Below are 15825 nucleotides of genomic sequence, written 5' to 3' on the forward strand. Positions count from 1 at the left end.
TGACCCTGAGACTGCCTGCCGTTCTGGACCCTTCACACCCTCTCTGGATTATTGACCCCTGCCGTACCTGACCCTGAGACTGCCTGCCGTTCTGGACCCTTCACACCTCTCTGGATTATTGACCCCTGCCGTACCTGACCCTGAGACTGCCTGCCGTTCTGGACCCTTCACACCCTCTCTGGATTATTGACCCCTGCCGTACCTGACCCTGACACTGCCTGCCTTCATACCCTCTCTGGATAATTGACCCCTGACCTGTTGTTTGCCTGCCCCTGTGGTTGTTATAAACTCTTGTTACTTCTACAATGTCTGCATTTGGGTCTTACCTAAAGGTGTTAGTAACTATTGTAGTATTCCACTGACAGCTCTCAAAGACTGTGTGCATGAAGATATCTCCATGGGGGAGATGGAGGGATGAATACAAACAAATAGCACGTACTTTTAGCATAACAGTGACGACTGACCGAGAACATGGTAAAAAGAAAATGGTTCGGGGAAAAAACACTAGTTGTGAATGATGTAATGTTGACTTCATCTTGATCCGCTATTATAATGGTTATACTTGTGTAACAAATCATGAACTGAAATTGTTTATAAATAATCTGTTGGAATACCTAACTTTTTTTATTTTTCTTTCATGCTAAAAAAATACAAAATAAAATTCTGAATTCTGAAACAATTTAAGTCAGTGTAAACCTGAATACCATAAACCATATTAAAGATAACCAATGAACTATTCAGGCTACAATGTGGCTGTTTTTTTAGTTTTCCTTATTGACCATGTAAAATCCTCACATTGTTCTATATCCTGTGTTTCTTTGGCAGATGCTAGGGAATATATCCCACATATCCTGCACAGCAAGATTGATGAGAGAGACATCAGTGTGTCTCTTATGGCTGGGTGGAAGAAAGTCTACTGCTAACAGCTCTGTTTTTGGGATCTAGACCAGCGTCCACATCTTACAGAGACATGCCTGTCTACAGAGCCAACAGCAAGCTGAGCTTCCTGCTGCTCTTCTCCTTGACTCTTCTCCTTGACTCTGTGTTTTCTACTAGTAGGCTAGTTCTGTTGTGATAATAACGTTAGTTGTGTTTGTGGTAGAGTACATTCCATCATAGCCATCTACCAAGCCGGTAACTATAATGATAAACTATAGGCTACACTGGAACTATAAAACCTTGGTGAGCATCCACACTAGAGAAAAATTGATCGTTCCACAGTCCTACACCTGTCAAGCAACTGATCAATGCATCCTACTGAACCCTGCCTATTTAATAAGGTGCCAACACAAGACTGACCTTTCATAAGGTCTCTAACGCACTGCTTCCGTGTGACCATTCATTGCTTTCAGGGTGTGTTCATTGTCATAGTGACAACTGCAAATGATACTTCAATGTACATGTGGAAAATCATGAAAAATTATATAGTGAATCGTATTTAGATGCAGCAATCGAACGCTATTTTGCCTGAACATATTTTACAGCACGTATTTCACTGCCTTGTTGCTCAAGTGGTTTGCAAGTGATTTTCATTTTTCTAATGGTCGTCAATTCCGTTCGGCCTTTTTTTTCACTGTGCTCTCTCTGTATGTCCTGTGGAACTATTTGCAACAATGCAACAATGTCATAACCTGCCAAAAGTGAGCACACTTTTGCATTTTCTCTCCTCAACATTCCCCAACATGCATTCTCTATGCTACTTTAGGCCTGTTTAACATTCAGCAATTATCAAGAGCAAGCCTGCTTCTTTCCTCCCAAAAGCCGATTAAGCGTAATATAAAAAAAAAACACACAAATAAATGTCAGATGGAAACATTTTAACAAATGCCAGTGATGCACTCAGCTATGGTTATTAAAATACCAAGTATGTATGCCTTGATTATCTTTGTTTTTTATTATTAGCATTGCTTTTATGTTTATCACATTTCTATGGAAGGTGTTTTATCACAAATCTATGGAAGGTGTTTTATCACATTTCTATGGAAGATGTTTTATCACAAATCTATGGAAGTTGTTTTATCACATTTCTATGGAAGGTGTTTTATCACATTTCTATGGAAGGTGTTGTATCACAAATCTGTGGAAGGTGTTTTATCTAAGGTAATCACATTTCTGGAAGGTGTTTTATCATTTCTATGCTGTTTTATCACAAATCTATGGAAGGTGTTTTATCACAAATCTATGGAAGGTATTTTATCACATTTTTATGAAAGGCGTTTTATGACAAATCTATGGAAGGTGTTTTATCACATTTCTATGGAAGGTGTTGTATCACAAATCTGTGGAAGGTGTTTTATCACATTTCTATGGAAGGTGTTTTATCACATTTCTATGGAAGGTGTTTTATCACATTTCTATGGAAGGTGTTTAATCACATTTCTATGGAAGGTGTTTTATCACATTTCTATGGAAGGTGTTTTATCACAAATCTATGGAAGGTGTTTTATCACAAATCTATGGAAGGTATTTTATCACATTTTTATGAAAGGCGTTTTATGACAAATCTATGGAAGGTATTTTATCACGTTTTTATGGAAGGTGTTTTATGACAAATCTATGGAAGATATTTTATCACATTTCTATGGAAGGTGTTTTATCACAAATCTATGGAAGGTATTTTATCACATATCTATGGAAGGTGTTTTATCACAAATCTATGGAAGGCGTTGTATCACAAATCGATGGAAGGCGTTGTATCACAGATCTATGGAAGGTGTTTTATCACAGATCTATGGAAGGCGTTTTCTATGGAAGGCGTTGTATCACAAATCTATGGAAGGTGTTTTATCACAAATCTATGGAAGGCGTTGTATCACAAATCTATGGAAGGCGTTGTATCACATATCTATGGAAGGTGTTTTATCACAAATCTATGGAAGGTGTTTTGTCACATGACCATTAATGACTAATAATCAGCCTTCTATGTACTACTAGTTTTATTCCAGTATATACTAGTTTTACTAAGATGTGTGCAGATAAGTTAAATGCTAACTAATAATCCAACGTAAAATATTTTATTTCAGAATAAAGAGCACATTTCTACATTTTATTGAAAAATATTTAACATATTAAACATGGTCAATATTGCACATTAACTCAGTGGTGAATGTATTATTAACTGGTACGACTTGTTATTAATAAAATATATTGATTCCACATACTGATCAGGAATCATCACATGGAAATCTATTATCCTTTGAGCATCATGTGTTTCCTGCTGTTTTTCTCTGGTCTGAGCACTACAATGTAGCACTTAGGGGCAAATATGCAGACCAGGAGGCCAAAGGCTGAGGCTAGAATGGCAAAGACATGGACGGCCACTGTGTACTTTCCTGCTGTGCTCACATACACAGGGATAAAGGTTATCCATACAGCAAAGAAGATCAGCATGCTGAAGGTGATGAACTTGGCCTCGTTGAAGTTGTCCGGCAGTTTCCGGGCCAGAAAGGCCAGGATGAAGCACATGCAGGCCAAGAGGCCGATGTATCCCAGAACACACCAGAAGGCGACTTCTGACCCCATGGCACAGTCGACGATGATGACAGAGCTGATGTGGCCAGTGTTGAGGTTGGTGTAGGGAGGTCTGGTCAGCAGCCAGGTGAGACAGATCAGTCCCTGTCGGCCAGAGGGAACCATATTGGTGTTAATATTGATCAAGTGATTCAATTGTCTGATTCATTTTAATGTCTTTCACTGAGGCTGCATTTATTCAGGCATCCCAAATATAGGCTTTTGCACAGTTATTGGCAAAAGATCAGATCTAATTGGTCACAAGTCTGGCTGACTGTGTTAAAGCAGCCTTAGAGGTAGAGGTCAATGAAAAGAAAAGCAACAAGATCAGAATAGTACCTGGACGGCAGTGCACAACACAACACTGGCTCTTTGCTGGGCAGGGCCAAACCACCTCATGTCATCACTTCCTGGCAGGGTGGCCCTGAAGGCCATGAGGACCACCATGGTCTTGGCTAGGAGGCAGGAGATGCAGAGGGCAAAGCTCACCCCGAACGCTGGGTACCGGATCCGGCACAGCCAATCTGAGGGCTCCCCGATGAACAACAGTCCAATCAGGAAGCAGATGGAAAGGAAGAGGAGGAGAAGGAAGCTCAGCTCCATGTTGTTGCCGCGGACGATGGGAGTGTGTCGGTTGGCAACAAACACCGCCAAGACAGAGAGTGAGGCACAGGCCCCAAGAATGGATACCACACACAGGACGACACCCATGGACTCCTGATAGGACAGGAACTCTATGGTCTTTGGAACACAGTGGTCTCTGGCCTCGTTTGGCCACGTGACGTCAGAGCAGTGTATGCAGTTTAAAGAATCTGACAGAGAGGAAAAAGAAAACAGAGATTGCAATAGCAACACTGTTTTTTTAGTTCTGACCAATGACTGGTGAGAAAGGCTTGGAAATAAGGGAAAACACACCAGTTTGATTGCTGACCTCCCCCTCAGCACAGGGGATGCAGTCGAAGCAGCAGACAGGCTCCCCCTTCTTCCTGGCTACACGGGTGCCTGGGGGACAGCTCTCACTGCACACTGATCGAACTGCCTGGGGGGCAGAGGGGCACCACTCAGATATACTGATACATCTCGCGTGTAATAAGCGGTGTACAGGGAAAGTGTTTCAGAACGCTTTTCAAACTAGCCAAATGTAGTTTATAAAATGCCAACTTGATATTCTCCAATGACGTTAAGAAGACAACAAAGAACAGACTGAGAAGAAAACGTAGAACCAAGCACCTAGACTGTGATATAGGGCGCACCTGCTTTCCCACAGGCCACTGAATCACTGACTCATTTATGACCAGGTCTCGGCCATCGGCCAATGAGGCGTCATAGAACCCCACTTTAACTAATCGCAGGGAGCCATCCTGCCCCCTCTGCCAGTTCATGAGGTCATAGGAAGCAATGGGGTCACCGTTGTGGTCAAAGCTGACCTCCTCCCCGAGTGTGGAAAACTTCACCTGCTTCATGTAATGTAGTAGCTGGGGAAAGAGGAGTGGAGAGGGTGACACAAGAAACTATACACTCTACTCCCCCTACTGGTGTGTGTGTGTGTCTGCATGCGTGCAAATGAGAAACAGGCAATGATATCTATTCAGCAATAATGAGCAGAGTATCTTCAGCCATAGACTCACCTGCCATGGTTTAACATGCTTTGGGTCCCCACAGGTGCCATTGATAAAAGGCCCCTGCCCAGCCACACAGTTGGTCATATCCTGCAGGGCATGGGCGATGAGATACACAGCCTTATACACATTATAGGATACTCTGAGCTGGCTCACATCGGCAAAGGGTGTGTACACATCCCCCAGAACCTCTCTTCCACTACAGGGCTCTCTGTCCAGGTAACTGACAGAGTGAGTGTGTGTGTTTAAGGAATCGTTCACTCTACAGTTGAATGTCTCTTCCCAGAACTCTGCCAGGAAAGCCGACTGACGTCCGTGGGATGGGCCTAGTCTGGTCAGGAAGTCTTTGAGCCCGGGAATAACATCAGCCTTCCGTATTCCAAATCCCAGCGTTCCTGTCAGGAGATCTCCAAACTCTCTCCACAGGGACTTGGAGGTGGCCCAGGCCTCGCTGGCGATCAGTTGCAGCCCTGTGACATTCCGATGGAGACACTCCCTGAGGATACTCCGAAGCTCCGACTCGCCGGAGAAATTCAGGAGGACTCGGGAGGACGACCCCTGGGTAACAATTACAAGAATAACAACATGTATAATCATGTCCTTTGAAGACATCATACGTTTATTTCTTTGCTAACCTGGATAGTGTCCACTAGCTGTCCCACAGCATGCTGGGTAAGGACCACTGGGTAGAAGTGGACGTAGGCAGCACACATCCCAAAGTGAACGGACTCCTGTAGAAACAACTGGATGGCAAAACGTGCATAGTCAGACTCCACCCCGATGACGCCCACCCAGGTCCAGTGGAAGTAGCGTACCAGGCGAGCCAGGGCTCTTATCTGAAAGGCATCACTGGGCATGGTGCGCATGAACGTAGGGAACTGCTTCTGGTCACTCAGGCAGCTGCAGGATGCAAAGTAGCTCACCTGAAAGAAGAGGGAACAGCAGGTTAAAAGTGCACTCTGTAAAATGTACTAAAGCATTACATATAGCTGTTACTGTTGGGCGGCAGGGTAGCCTAGTGGTTAGAGTGTTAGACTTGTAACCGAAAGGATGCAAGTTCGAATCCCCGAGCTGACAACTTACAAATCTGTCGTTCTGCCCCTGAACAGGCAGTTAACCCACTGTTCCTAGGCCGTCATTGAAAATAAGAATTTGTTCTTAACTGACTTGCCTAGTAAAATAAAAAATATATACAATATATGTGAACTTAATTTCATGATTTAAAAAAAAAAAAACATTTGAAGATATGAATTGACATGTCTCCTGCCAAAGTCAAAATGCATTACAGATGAAGGGTCTTCATTTGTCCAGTATTGTCACAGCAAAATAATCCTGCAGCAACAGAATATGAACATTCAGCCCATTGTGTAGCTTGATTGGTGGTCAGGCTATTAGATGGCCCAAATTAGCCTACATGAAAGTGCCACACTGTTAATATTGCGTGGTTTTCCAGCGCATTTATGTAAATCACCAAACTCATCTGCATTTGTTGCAGTGCAGGAAAATTCTCAGCAACAAAAGAGTGATCAAATTAAGATCCCTTACCTGTATATTATGATCTACAAGCCAGTCCAAAGCAGAGAGAACAACAGGGTAAATGTGCACTCTGTAAGTTGTACTCAAGCATTGCATATAGCCCTTAATTTTCATTTAGCAGTCAAGGAATGCAATTCCATAATAAAATGTATAGAATTTTGAAAGTAGCTTTTAAGTCATGAAATAGTATGTCTCCTGCCAGTAACAGTATTCACATAACAATCAGGCATGTCATTGTAAAAGCTTCAAGACATCTATATTTTAGGGTAATTCCATTTTGGCTATTGTTATGAGCCATACTTTTACCAAGGATCTATCTCAATCAAAAGCAATTTATCAACTATAAGAAGATTGTTACACAATGATAAAAGTGCAATATACGTAACACTAGTCTCACCAGGGGTATTTGAAAGGAGCCCAGAGTTCTGAGCACAGCCATAGACACCCCAGAGGCGGCATCTCCTATGATAACAGGGGATACAGCCCTGCGTACAGCGGCGCAGTCCGAACCTGGACCCTGACCTGCTCCCCTGTAGTCTGCCCCCCATTCTGGCTGCCCGTTGACCAGCAGCAGGGAGCCTCTCAGGGACACAGGCACATGGTCACAGCTGTCGCGGATATGGAACCCCAGTGTCAGGTGTGGGAGCAGGTCCCTTCGTTGGTTGATCTCTTTCACTGCGAACATCATGGTCTCCATCCAACGCAGGGCCCTGGCACTGAAACTACAGGGAAGAGGATAACAAGTGGCTGAGAAGCAAAGCACGTAAGAGAGAAAGAGACAAACAGACAGAAAACATTCTTCATTTCCCACCACTTACTACTCATATGTAGTCTGTTGCGGTTCCCATTGAAATGATGTCACAGAGGACACAGGACTATAGTGGAGCGGGAACAAGCCCCCAAGAACCACGTCTCCCTCTTGATAGAAGCTGCTCGTCTCTTCTTCCCCCAGGAAAGTGCACCCGTCCTGGGGTGCGGCAGAGCAAACCCAGCTGGCCCACAGGAGAAGCCCCAGCAGCAGGAGTCTGGCAGAGAGGTGCGCCATGGCAGGCAGAGAATGGATGTACGATGTGAGATCAGTTAGGGCTTCCAGTCCTTGTCTAACCCCCAATTCTCACCTGTGTGGCTGTGGGTACGAGGTTTGGTCCCTATATAGGCCCAGGTTGTCATGACATCACTGCAGACAAGGTCCTACTTTTCCCTTTTTTTATCGCAGTGCCTTCTCTAATGAGTAGATCTTAGTTGGAACAATAGCGAAGCACTTACCCCGCCTCTGTTTTGGTAAAAAAGGATGTGTCTGTAAAAATGTCTCAAATTAACAGACAGAGAGATGAACGCAAGGACTGACCATCCATGATGTTACAATTCAATTAAGATTATAGTTTCAACCATGTTGTGTAACCAAACAGTGTTTGTTTACATTTACACTGTTGACAAACATTGGACGAGAATGATTTTACATTTTGGGTTCTGATGTGGTATGACAGTTAAAATAAGCTTTTATAAATTATATTCTTATCGAATCAATGGGGATATATCATTCGTTTAAGTCCAAAAATGGATGTAGCAACAAATGAGTCGAGCTTTAATGGGATCATTCACACAATAATCAAAGTGGATGTCAGACATTTTCGTAGCAGATTTCTCGCTCAACAGTAGGTGGCAGTGTATGCATTGCATGAGAACAAAGCTGCGCCGTATTGTCTGTGTGTGATGTCACCACAATTTATACCGGGGGAGGGTAGTAATATATTGATCTTTTACTGTAGTGGGCTAAATCAGGGTCACAGATGTTTATTGGTAGTCTTAAACAAATCTACTTTGAAACAAAAGTCTACACCTCACACACATGATTATAGGCTTACAGAAAAGAAGACACCTGTACCAGGTCAGATATAGAGTTGAAATGTATCACATTTTGAGTTTACGTCCCAATATTACACGTTATATACATCACAGAAGACTGCAGTATAACAAGATCAATTGACATAGAAACACCACATGATTATTTCAAAATGTATAATGTTGTTTAATTATGAAATGATGAGAAATATTAGTAACATTCCACCCATGAGGCCACTAGAGGGAGATTTGGTCATTTGACTGCAGAAAAGTGCTTCAATACCTCTGTATAGGCCTCCTAATAAAATATCATGAAACAAATTACAATCACTTAAAACACAGTGTGAAGTGTATTGTATTGCGTGGGTTTCTTATTACCTATCATACATATTGTCTGCCATAATGGCCCAGTCTGTCTCTCCAAGCCACTGTGAGTGTTTGGGAGGGAGGGGTGAGGATCACGTGAAATCCATGGAGATACCAAATTAAATCAGATGAAATGATGACGAGACCAAGGAGTATAAAACAGAACAACATGAATAGTCTCTGTGGGAGGATATCAGCTTGTCTATGAGCAGGAGGATCTCTCTGCATCTATCGGACCAGTCTGAGGATGTCTCTTCTTCTGTGGTGGTCCCTATACTACCCTGTCTCTATTTCCCCTCTGACAGAAGCCACCTCTACCCAGCCAGCCTGCTCCCCGCAGGGGGCCCTTGAGCTACCTGGGTTCTCAGCCCAGGGTGACTTCCTGATGGGGGGGATCTTTCCCCTTCACTACCGGGTGGAGCTGCCTGGCACGGACTATACCCACCAGCCCCTGGCAGCACTGTGTCAAGGGTGAGCTGAGTTACTGGGGGCCTGGATGTGTGGCTCAAGTCCTACAGTTCTCTCTCTCTCTCTCTCTTAGCTCACATAGAGAGAGGGAGAGAGAGAGACTGGGGGCCCGGATGTGTGGCTCAAGTCCTACTGTAAACAAGAGTTTGAGGAGAATAGGTTCTGATTGCCAGGTCCCATTGAGGACCTTTGACCTCTACTCCTCTCCTTTTCTGTGTTTTCCTCCTAATCCCTTAACACCGTGTCCTGTGGTGGGATTGTTGCCACGTTCATTGAGCTCACATTTCTCGGTCTAGTTGTGTTGTTCAGACCAGACTGACCATCAGTGGAAGTGGAACACATTCTCATTCTCTCTCTCTCTCTCTCTCTCTCTCTCTCTCTCTCTCTCTCTCTCTCTCTCTCTCTCTCTCTCTCTCTCTCTCAGGTTTGACCCGAGGGCTTTCCGCTGGGCTCAGACCATGAGGCTGGCGGTGGAGGAGATCAACCAGAGTGAGCAGCTGTTGCCCAACCACACGCTGGGCTACAAGATCTTTGACTCGTGTGCCACACCAGTCACGGCTCTGAGAGCAGTCTTGGCGGTGCTGAACGGACATGGTGAAGAACAGGGCCCTATGTGTTCTGGTGCCAGCCCGTTAATAGCCATGGTAGGGGAGTCTGGCTCCTCACAGTCCATTGTTTTGTCCAGAACTCTGCAGCCCTTCAGAATCCCCATGGTGAGTGATGATGTGTTTTTTTTTGCAGGGTTCAGATCAAGGTTGTAGTGCTGCCAGAGCTCACCGGAACCTTGCTCTGCCACTTCTCACAGTGGGGCCTGTTTACTACAGTTAAATCCAAGCTGATTCAATATCTGCGAATTCACATAATCTTCTATTAGTACTCTACAGAACTGAATAGAGTAAAGTGACTGTTAGATCAAAAACACCACTTCATTTCTTATGAGATTTTAAGATGATAAGTGGTCACATTTCTTTTCTCATCCGGCCTAAACTCAACATTGTGCCACAGCGTTTGAAATATAGTCCAGGTACAGTAAGCCTATGCTGTCTGTCACCACCATCTGCTCTCATTCGCTCACAAAACCATAGTTAGGCCCTACATCACTCAATAAGATCTGAATGCATATTCCCACGACACTGGTTAAGATCAAATGATTGGATGGTTCACCGGTAAAACCAGAATAATTATCATTCACCATTGACAGATGGTCTATTTTAAAATTAGGTACGTCTAATTGGGTGTTTGACGGAATTTAAAACAGAACTGTTTATTGAGACAATATGTGTGGGTGTGGCCAGACATTACATTTGGAGGATGCCTTTTATGCGAATTCTAAAAAGTTATGTCAGTCAGTACAGACTTTGATTGAGAAATGATGACATTATTGTTTTAGAGGTAGGCTCCGGTACCTCAGAAAGTGGCACTACACCACTGGTGCAGATGAAAAGCTATTTCTTGTTTTTAAGTTAAGATCCACTGTTGAACTAGGGGGAATTAGAATACAATTCAGATTCTGTGGATCAGTATTCAAATTCAAAGATGTTGAATTATTTTAGTGTAAATAGCTTATCTGCTATTCAAAGTGGAGGTTTGTCTGTGACTCTGAAAACACATTTAAAAGCGCTTATCAACAACTTGTGGCTAGAATTACATAGTTCGTTAACTATTTAATTAAGTATGGTGTCTTTTGTTTATGACTATTGTAAATACGATTAGCGCTCTCATAAATAACACATGATTTGTATATATATGAATGTATTTTATGTTTTGTAATAATGGTATTACATGCACACCTTGAAATGAACATTTGCTTAAAATAGTTGTTCTATGTCCTTTCAGATCAGCTATTTCTCCACCTGCTCGTGCCTGAGTGACAGGAAAGAATACCCAACGTTCTTCAGAGTGGTTCCAAATGACGACTACCAGGTGAAGGCCATCGCCAGTCTGCTTCAGCGTTTCGGCTGGAAGTGGATCGGTGTGATCCGCGAGGACCACGACTACGGCCACTTCGCCCTGCAGGGCCTGAAGAGGGAGATCCAGAACACAGATGTCTGTCTGGCCTATGATGAGATGATCCCTAAAGACTACAGCAGAGAGAGGGTCCTGCAGATCCTGGAGGTGATGAGGCACTCCACAGCGCGGGTGGTGATAGTCTTCTCTGGGGAGGGAGAGTTATACCCTTTCCTCAAGGAGTTTGTCAAGCAGAACATCACTGGTACCCAGTGGGTGGCCAGTGAGGCCTGGGTCACTGCCAATGTGCTGGCAGAGACGTATCCATTCCTGGATGGGACTATTGGCTTCGCCATCCGCTCAGGGAGAGTCCCAGGGCTCCGGGACTACCTGCAGACGGTGAACCCCCGCAGGTACCCCTCTAACCCCCTGGTGCAGCAACTGTGGGAGGCTCTGTACGGCTGCTCTCCCTCTCTGTCCCCCTCCAGCACCCTGATGCCCCCCTGCTCAGGGCAGGAGACTCTTCTGGAGCAGCACTCAGCCTACATGAACACCTCCAGCCCCAGAGTGGCCTATAATGTGTACAAGGCTGTGTATGCCATCGCTCACTCACTGCACAACCTCCTCCACTGCCAGGCTGGGGCAGGACCCTTCCACAACCACTCCTGTGCTCACAGCACCAACGTTCACCCCTGGCAGGTGTGTCAATTACTTACTAAAGTGGGGGGGAAGCATATCATTATGTAAATAACTGAACAGATGAATGTTGAAAAGATTTTAGTGCATCAACAAATGTAATTAGATGTAGTTAAAGAATTAGACAATTGTTTTCCTCTTATCATAGCTCCAGCAATATCTCCAGGATGTGTCCTTCAACGTATCTGGAGAAAATATGAACTTTGACCAGAAAGGGGACGCCATCCCGTCCTATGACCTCATCAACTGGCAGAGGGGGCCAAACGGAGGTCCCCGCTTTGTCACAGTAGGGCTGTATGATGGCTCAAAGGACTCTGGGAAGGAGCTGGCAATCCAGGAAGAGAAGATAGTGTGGGCGAGGCATCAGAGCAAGGCAAGCTGCTCACATTGTGTATTTAACCACATCAGATGCCAACTGTTGACGTTGTGTAGAGAGTCCTGGATGTAAGTTCCTCTTCATGGTGAATGTAAACATATTATTATAGTTATTTTTAAACAGGATTATTTGTCCTGAAATATTTTTGTTTCTCCAAAGCTTGTATTGCAGGTAACCCAGTTGATCCATTCCAATGCTTGATGTCACTTTCTTATTCTCTAACCATCCTACTAAAACTGTCAGTGAGATTTCTCCAATTATCTCATATTGAGTGACCTCTAGTGGCTGGAATAATATGAGTATTAAGGTAGCATTAAATAGTCTGAAGGTATTGATCTTTGATTTGTTCAGCTGGTGGTCTCCGTGTGCAGTGCCAGCTGTGCTCCAGGATCCAGGAAGGCTGTCCGTCGTGGGGAACCTCTGTGCTGCTTTGACTGTGTACCATGTGACAGCGGCAAGATTAGTAATCAGACAGGTGAGGACTCTGATTTACCCTAATCAATATAATGACTTACCTGTAGATTAGTAATCAGACAGGTGATGACTCTGATTTCTGTTAATCAATAGAACAACTTCCTTTTGTTAGATTTGATATAGTCTCTCTAGATGCAGTTGAGTGCACTATGTACATCCTGTCCGTGTGTTGTGTTAGAAAGGGCCAGCAGCACGTCCTCCTCCAGTCGTCTTATTCCTGTAACCTCCTTTAACCCTAAAAGTTACTTTTTGTTTAATAGTACCAACGGGTAATGGCCCAATTTACCTCAAATTGGTAATGATTTCAAAGAGACACTGTCTGTCAAGCAGTAACACTTTATTTTATTAACCATTTAGTAACACAAGAAAATGGTTTAAATTCCCCCAAATAAGCATATTTTTTACATTTTTTTTACCACATTTTTTGTATTTTTCATGTTTTTTGATTTGATTTGATTTATTTTGACCCCATTAGCCGATGCCATTGGCGACAATTAGCCTTACTCGGGGTTCGACATATAACAACAAATACATTACAGACAAAAGACGTTACAATTTACAAACATTTACATTGTTATGAAGATTTGTTATTCATTCAAAGTGTTCTGTAATATTCAGAGGCTGAGAAATTGGCAATGGAGCTAATCTGTCATACTGGTGCGACTTAAGATGGCCACCGATATGGGAGATATAGGCGACTTAAGATGGCCACCGATATGGGCAATATAGGTGATAAAGATGGACACCGATATGGGCAATATAGACGATAAAGATGGACACCGATATGGGCAATATAGACGATAAAGATGGACACCGATATGGGCAATATAGACGATAAAGATGGACACCGATATGGGCAATATAGACGATAAAGATGGACACCGATATGGGCAATATAGACGATAAAGATGGACACCGATATGGGCAATATAGACGATAAAGATGGACACCGATATGGGCAATATAGGCGATAAAGCACCGGTGGCATCAGACTGTTAGCTCGAACTTTGGAACGCTATGGGCTATCAACTCAGATCCAATTGCATCTGAAAAATGGGACTCTGGACTTGGTATAGATACACTGACTGGACACTAAACATGTATTTATAGTGCCTCACTAGGGGCCAAATCTGGGGTGGCTCCATATGTATATATTTAAGGATACATTCATCTACCTCTCTGTGCCAAATTTGGTCACAAAGTTTAACTATTGAGTTCACATTTTCAGCTGAGCCACTATGCACATCTAGTATACAAAGACATTTCAGAAGGATAAAAAATAACAGAGTTTGAAATTATGACAATTTACCCTTGATGGTACTGGGTTAACCTATGTACACCAGTCCCATTTCTGCCACCAACTGTCACTTTCCTGTAGAATATCACAAGACTCCATCACATACCCAAAATTCCTAAGCTCGTTCTCTTTGTTTTTCTGTGTAGATTCTATAGACTGCCATGAATGTCCCAAGGACTACTGGTCAAACACTGATGGAACAATGTGCATCCCCAAAGTGGTGGAGTTCCTTTCCCATGATGCAATGGGGATAGCCCTGACGGTGATCGCTGTAGTGGGCGCCTGTCTGACCGTGTCCATCCTGGCAGTCTTCCTCCATCACAGGACCACTCCCATCGTCCGCGTCAACAACTCTGAGCTGAGTTTCTTTATCCTTCTCTCCCTGACTCTGTGCTTCCTGTGTGCGCTGATGTTCATCGGGGAGCCCACCTCCTGGTCCTGCATGCTGCGCCACACCGCCTTCAGCATCACCTTCTCCCTCTGCATCTCCTGCATCCTGGGCAAGACTCTGGTGGTCCTGGCAGCTTTCACTGCCGCCAGGCCTGGGAACAACATTATGAAGTGGCTGGGGCCCAAACAGCAGAGGGTCATCATATTCTCCTGCACCCTGGTTCAGGTGCTGATCTGTGCTGCCTGGCTCATGGCTGCACCTCCCTACCCCTCCAAAAATATCCAGGACCAACGCTCTAAGATCATTCTGGAGTGCAGTGTGGGCTCCCAACTGGCCTTCTGGTGCGTTCTGGGATACATCGGCCTCTTGGCCTGTCTGTGCTTCATCCTGGCTTTTCTGGCCAGGAAACTCCCAGACAACTTCAACGAGGCCAAGTTCATCACCTTCAGCATGCTGATCTTCTGTGCCGTGTGGATCTCCTTCATCCCTGCCTACGTCAGCTCTCCTGGGAAGTACACAGTAGCTGTAGAGATCTTTGCCATCCTGGCCTCCAGCTTTGGGCTGCTGTTCTGTCTGTTTGCTCCAAAATGTTACATCATCCTCCTGAAGCCAGAGAAGAACACTAAACAACACATCATGGGGAAGAAATAAAATGCATAGATTAATGAAGACATATTTATTTATCGTAGGTTTCAGTTTACTTTTGACCTACTGTAAACCCAGAAATGAAATAGAAGTTATAGTGTCTTTGGGACATGTGGCAAGCTAGAAATTATACTTGTTTAGTTGAATTACTGTACCATTTTCCTGATCAAAGATATAGCTCCTCCAAGTTAGGCCATTTTATGGTTACTGTATCTGGAGCGGGGGGGGGGTACGACCCACGGGGCACTTCAATCCGGCCTGTGAGACATAAAAACAAATTGTACACTTATATTCCTCTCCAATTTCGTGGAATGCAATTGTTAGTTATAGTCTTGTCCCATCGCTGCAACTCCCGTACGGACTCGGAAGAGTCGAAGGTCTTAAGCCGTGCGTCCTCAGAAACACAACCCAGCCAAGCCGCACTGCTTCTTGACACATTGCCCACTTAACCCGGAAGCCAGCCATACCAATGTGTCAGAGGAAACACTGTACACTTGGCAACCATGTATGCGCACGCCCTGCCACAGGAGTTGCTAGAGCGTGATTGGCCAAGGAAATATTGGCCTGCCAAACCCTCACCTAACCTGGGCAACGCTGGGCCAGCTGTGCGCCGCCTCATAGGTCTCCCAGTCATGGCCAGCTGTGACACAGCCTGGGA

The 15825-nt window shown here is 44.2% G+C and overlaps 2 protein-coding genes across 2 annotated transcripts; one reads left to right on the top strand and one right to left on the bottom strand.

Annotated features, from left to right (window-relative positions):
- Window positions 1–3189: 3189 nt before the first annotated feature.
- LOC135553182 (extracellular calcium-sensing receptor-like) lies at window positions 3190–7710 on the bottom strand. The gene is made up of 8 exons (XM_064985351.1): window positions 7487–7710; window positions 7063–7387; window positions 5765–6052; window positions 5139–5687; window positions 4764–4985; window positions 4426–4549; window positions 3850–4322; window positions 3190–3615 (listed from the first exon to the last, which is right to left on the bottom strand). Exons 1-8 carry the CDS (start codon window positions 7708–7710, stop codon window positions 3190–3192), a joined length of 2631 nt encoding a protein of 876 aa, XP_064841423.1.
- Window positions 7711–9120: 1410 nt separating this feature from the next.
- Window positions 9121–15173, top strand: LOC135553186 (extracellular calcium-sensing receptor-like). Its single transcript, XM_064985354.1, has 7 exons — window positions 9121–9344; window positions 9766–10054; window positions 11178–11701; window positions 11777–11987; window positions 12133–12333; window positions 12712–12835; window positions 14278–15173. Exons 1-7 carry the CDS (start codon window positions 9121–9123, stop codon window positions 15171–15173), a joined length of 2469 nt encoding a protein of 822 aa, XP_064841426.1.
- The last annotated feature ends 652 nt before the right edge of the window (window positions 15174–15825 follow it).

This window comes from Oncorhynchus masou, chromosome 13, assembly GCF_036934945.1.
Source record: "Oncorhynchus masou masou isolate Uvic2021 chromosome 13, UVic_Omas_1.1, whole genome shotgun sequence".
Classification (NCBI taxonomy): domain Eukaryota; kingdom Metazoa; phylum Chordata; class Actinopteri; order Salmoniformes; family Salmonidae; genus Oncorhynchus; species Oncorhynchus masou.

Bases quoted from the DNA above. Each gene is read 5' to 3' on its own strand.
- LOC135553182 (XM_064985351.1), bottom strand. From the start codon at position 7,710: ATGGCGCACCTCTCTGCCAGACTCCTGCTGCTGGGGCTTCTCCTGTGG. The intron at 6,053-7,062 runs GTGAGACTAGTG...CTCTTCTTTCAG, and splicing joins GCTCCTTTCAAATACCCCTG to GTGAGCTACTTTGCATCCTG. The intron at 4,323-4,425 runs GTGTGTTTTCCC...CCTCTCTGTCAG, and splicing joins GGAGGTCAGCAATCAAACTG to ATTCTTTAAACTGCATACAC.
- LOC135553186 (XM_064985354.1), top strand. From the start codon at position 9,121: ATGTCTCTTCTTCTGTGGTGGTCCCTATACTACCCTGTCTCTATTTCC. The intron at 9,345-9,765 runs GTGAGCTGAGTT...TCTCTCTCTCAG, and splicing joins CTGGCAGCACTGTGTCAAGG to GTTTGACCCGAGGGCTTTCC. The intron at 11,702-11,776 runs GTACCCCTCTAA...GTCCCCCTCCAG, and splicing joins CAGACGGTGAACCCCCGCAG to CACCCTGATGCCCCCCTGCT.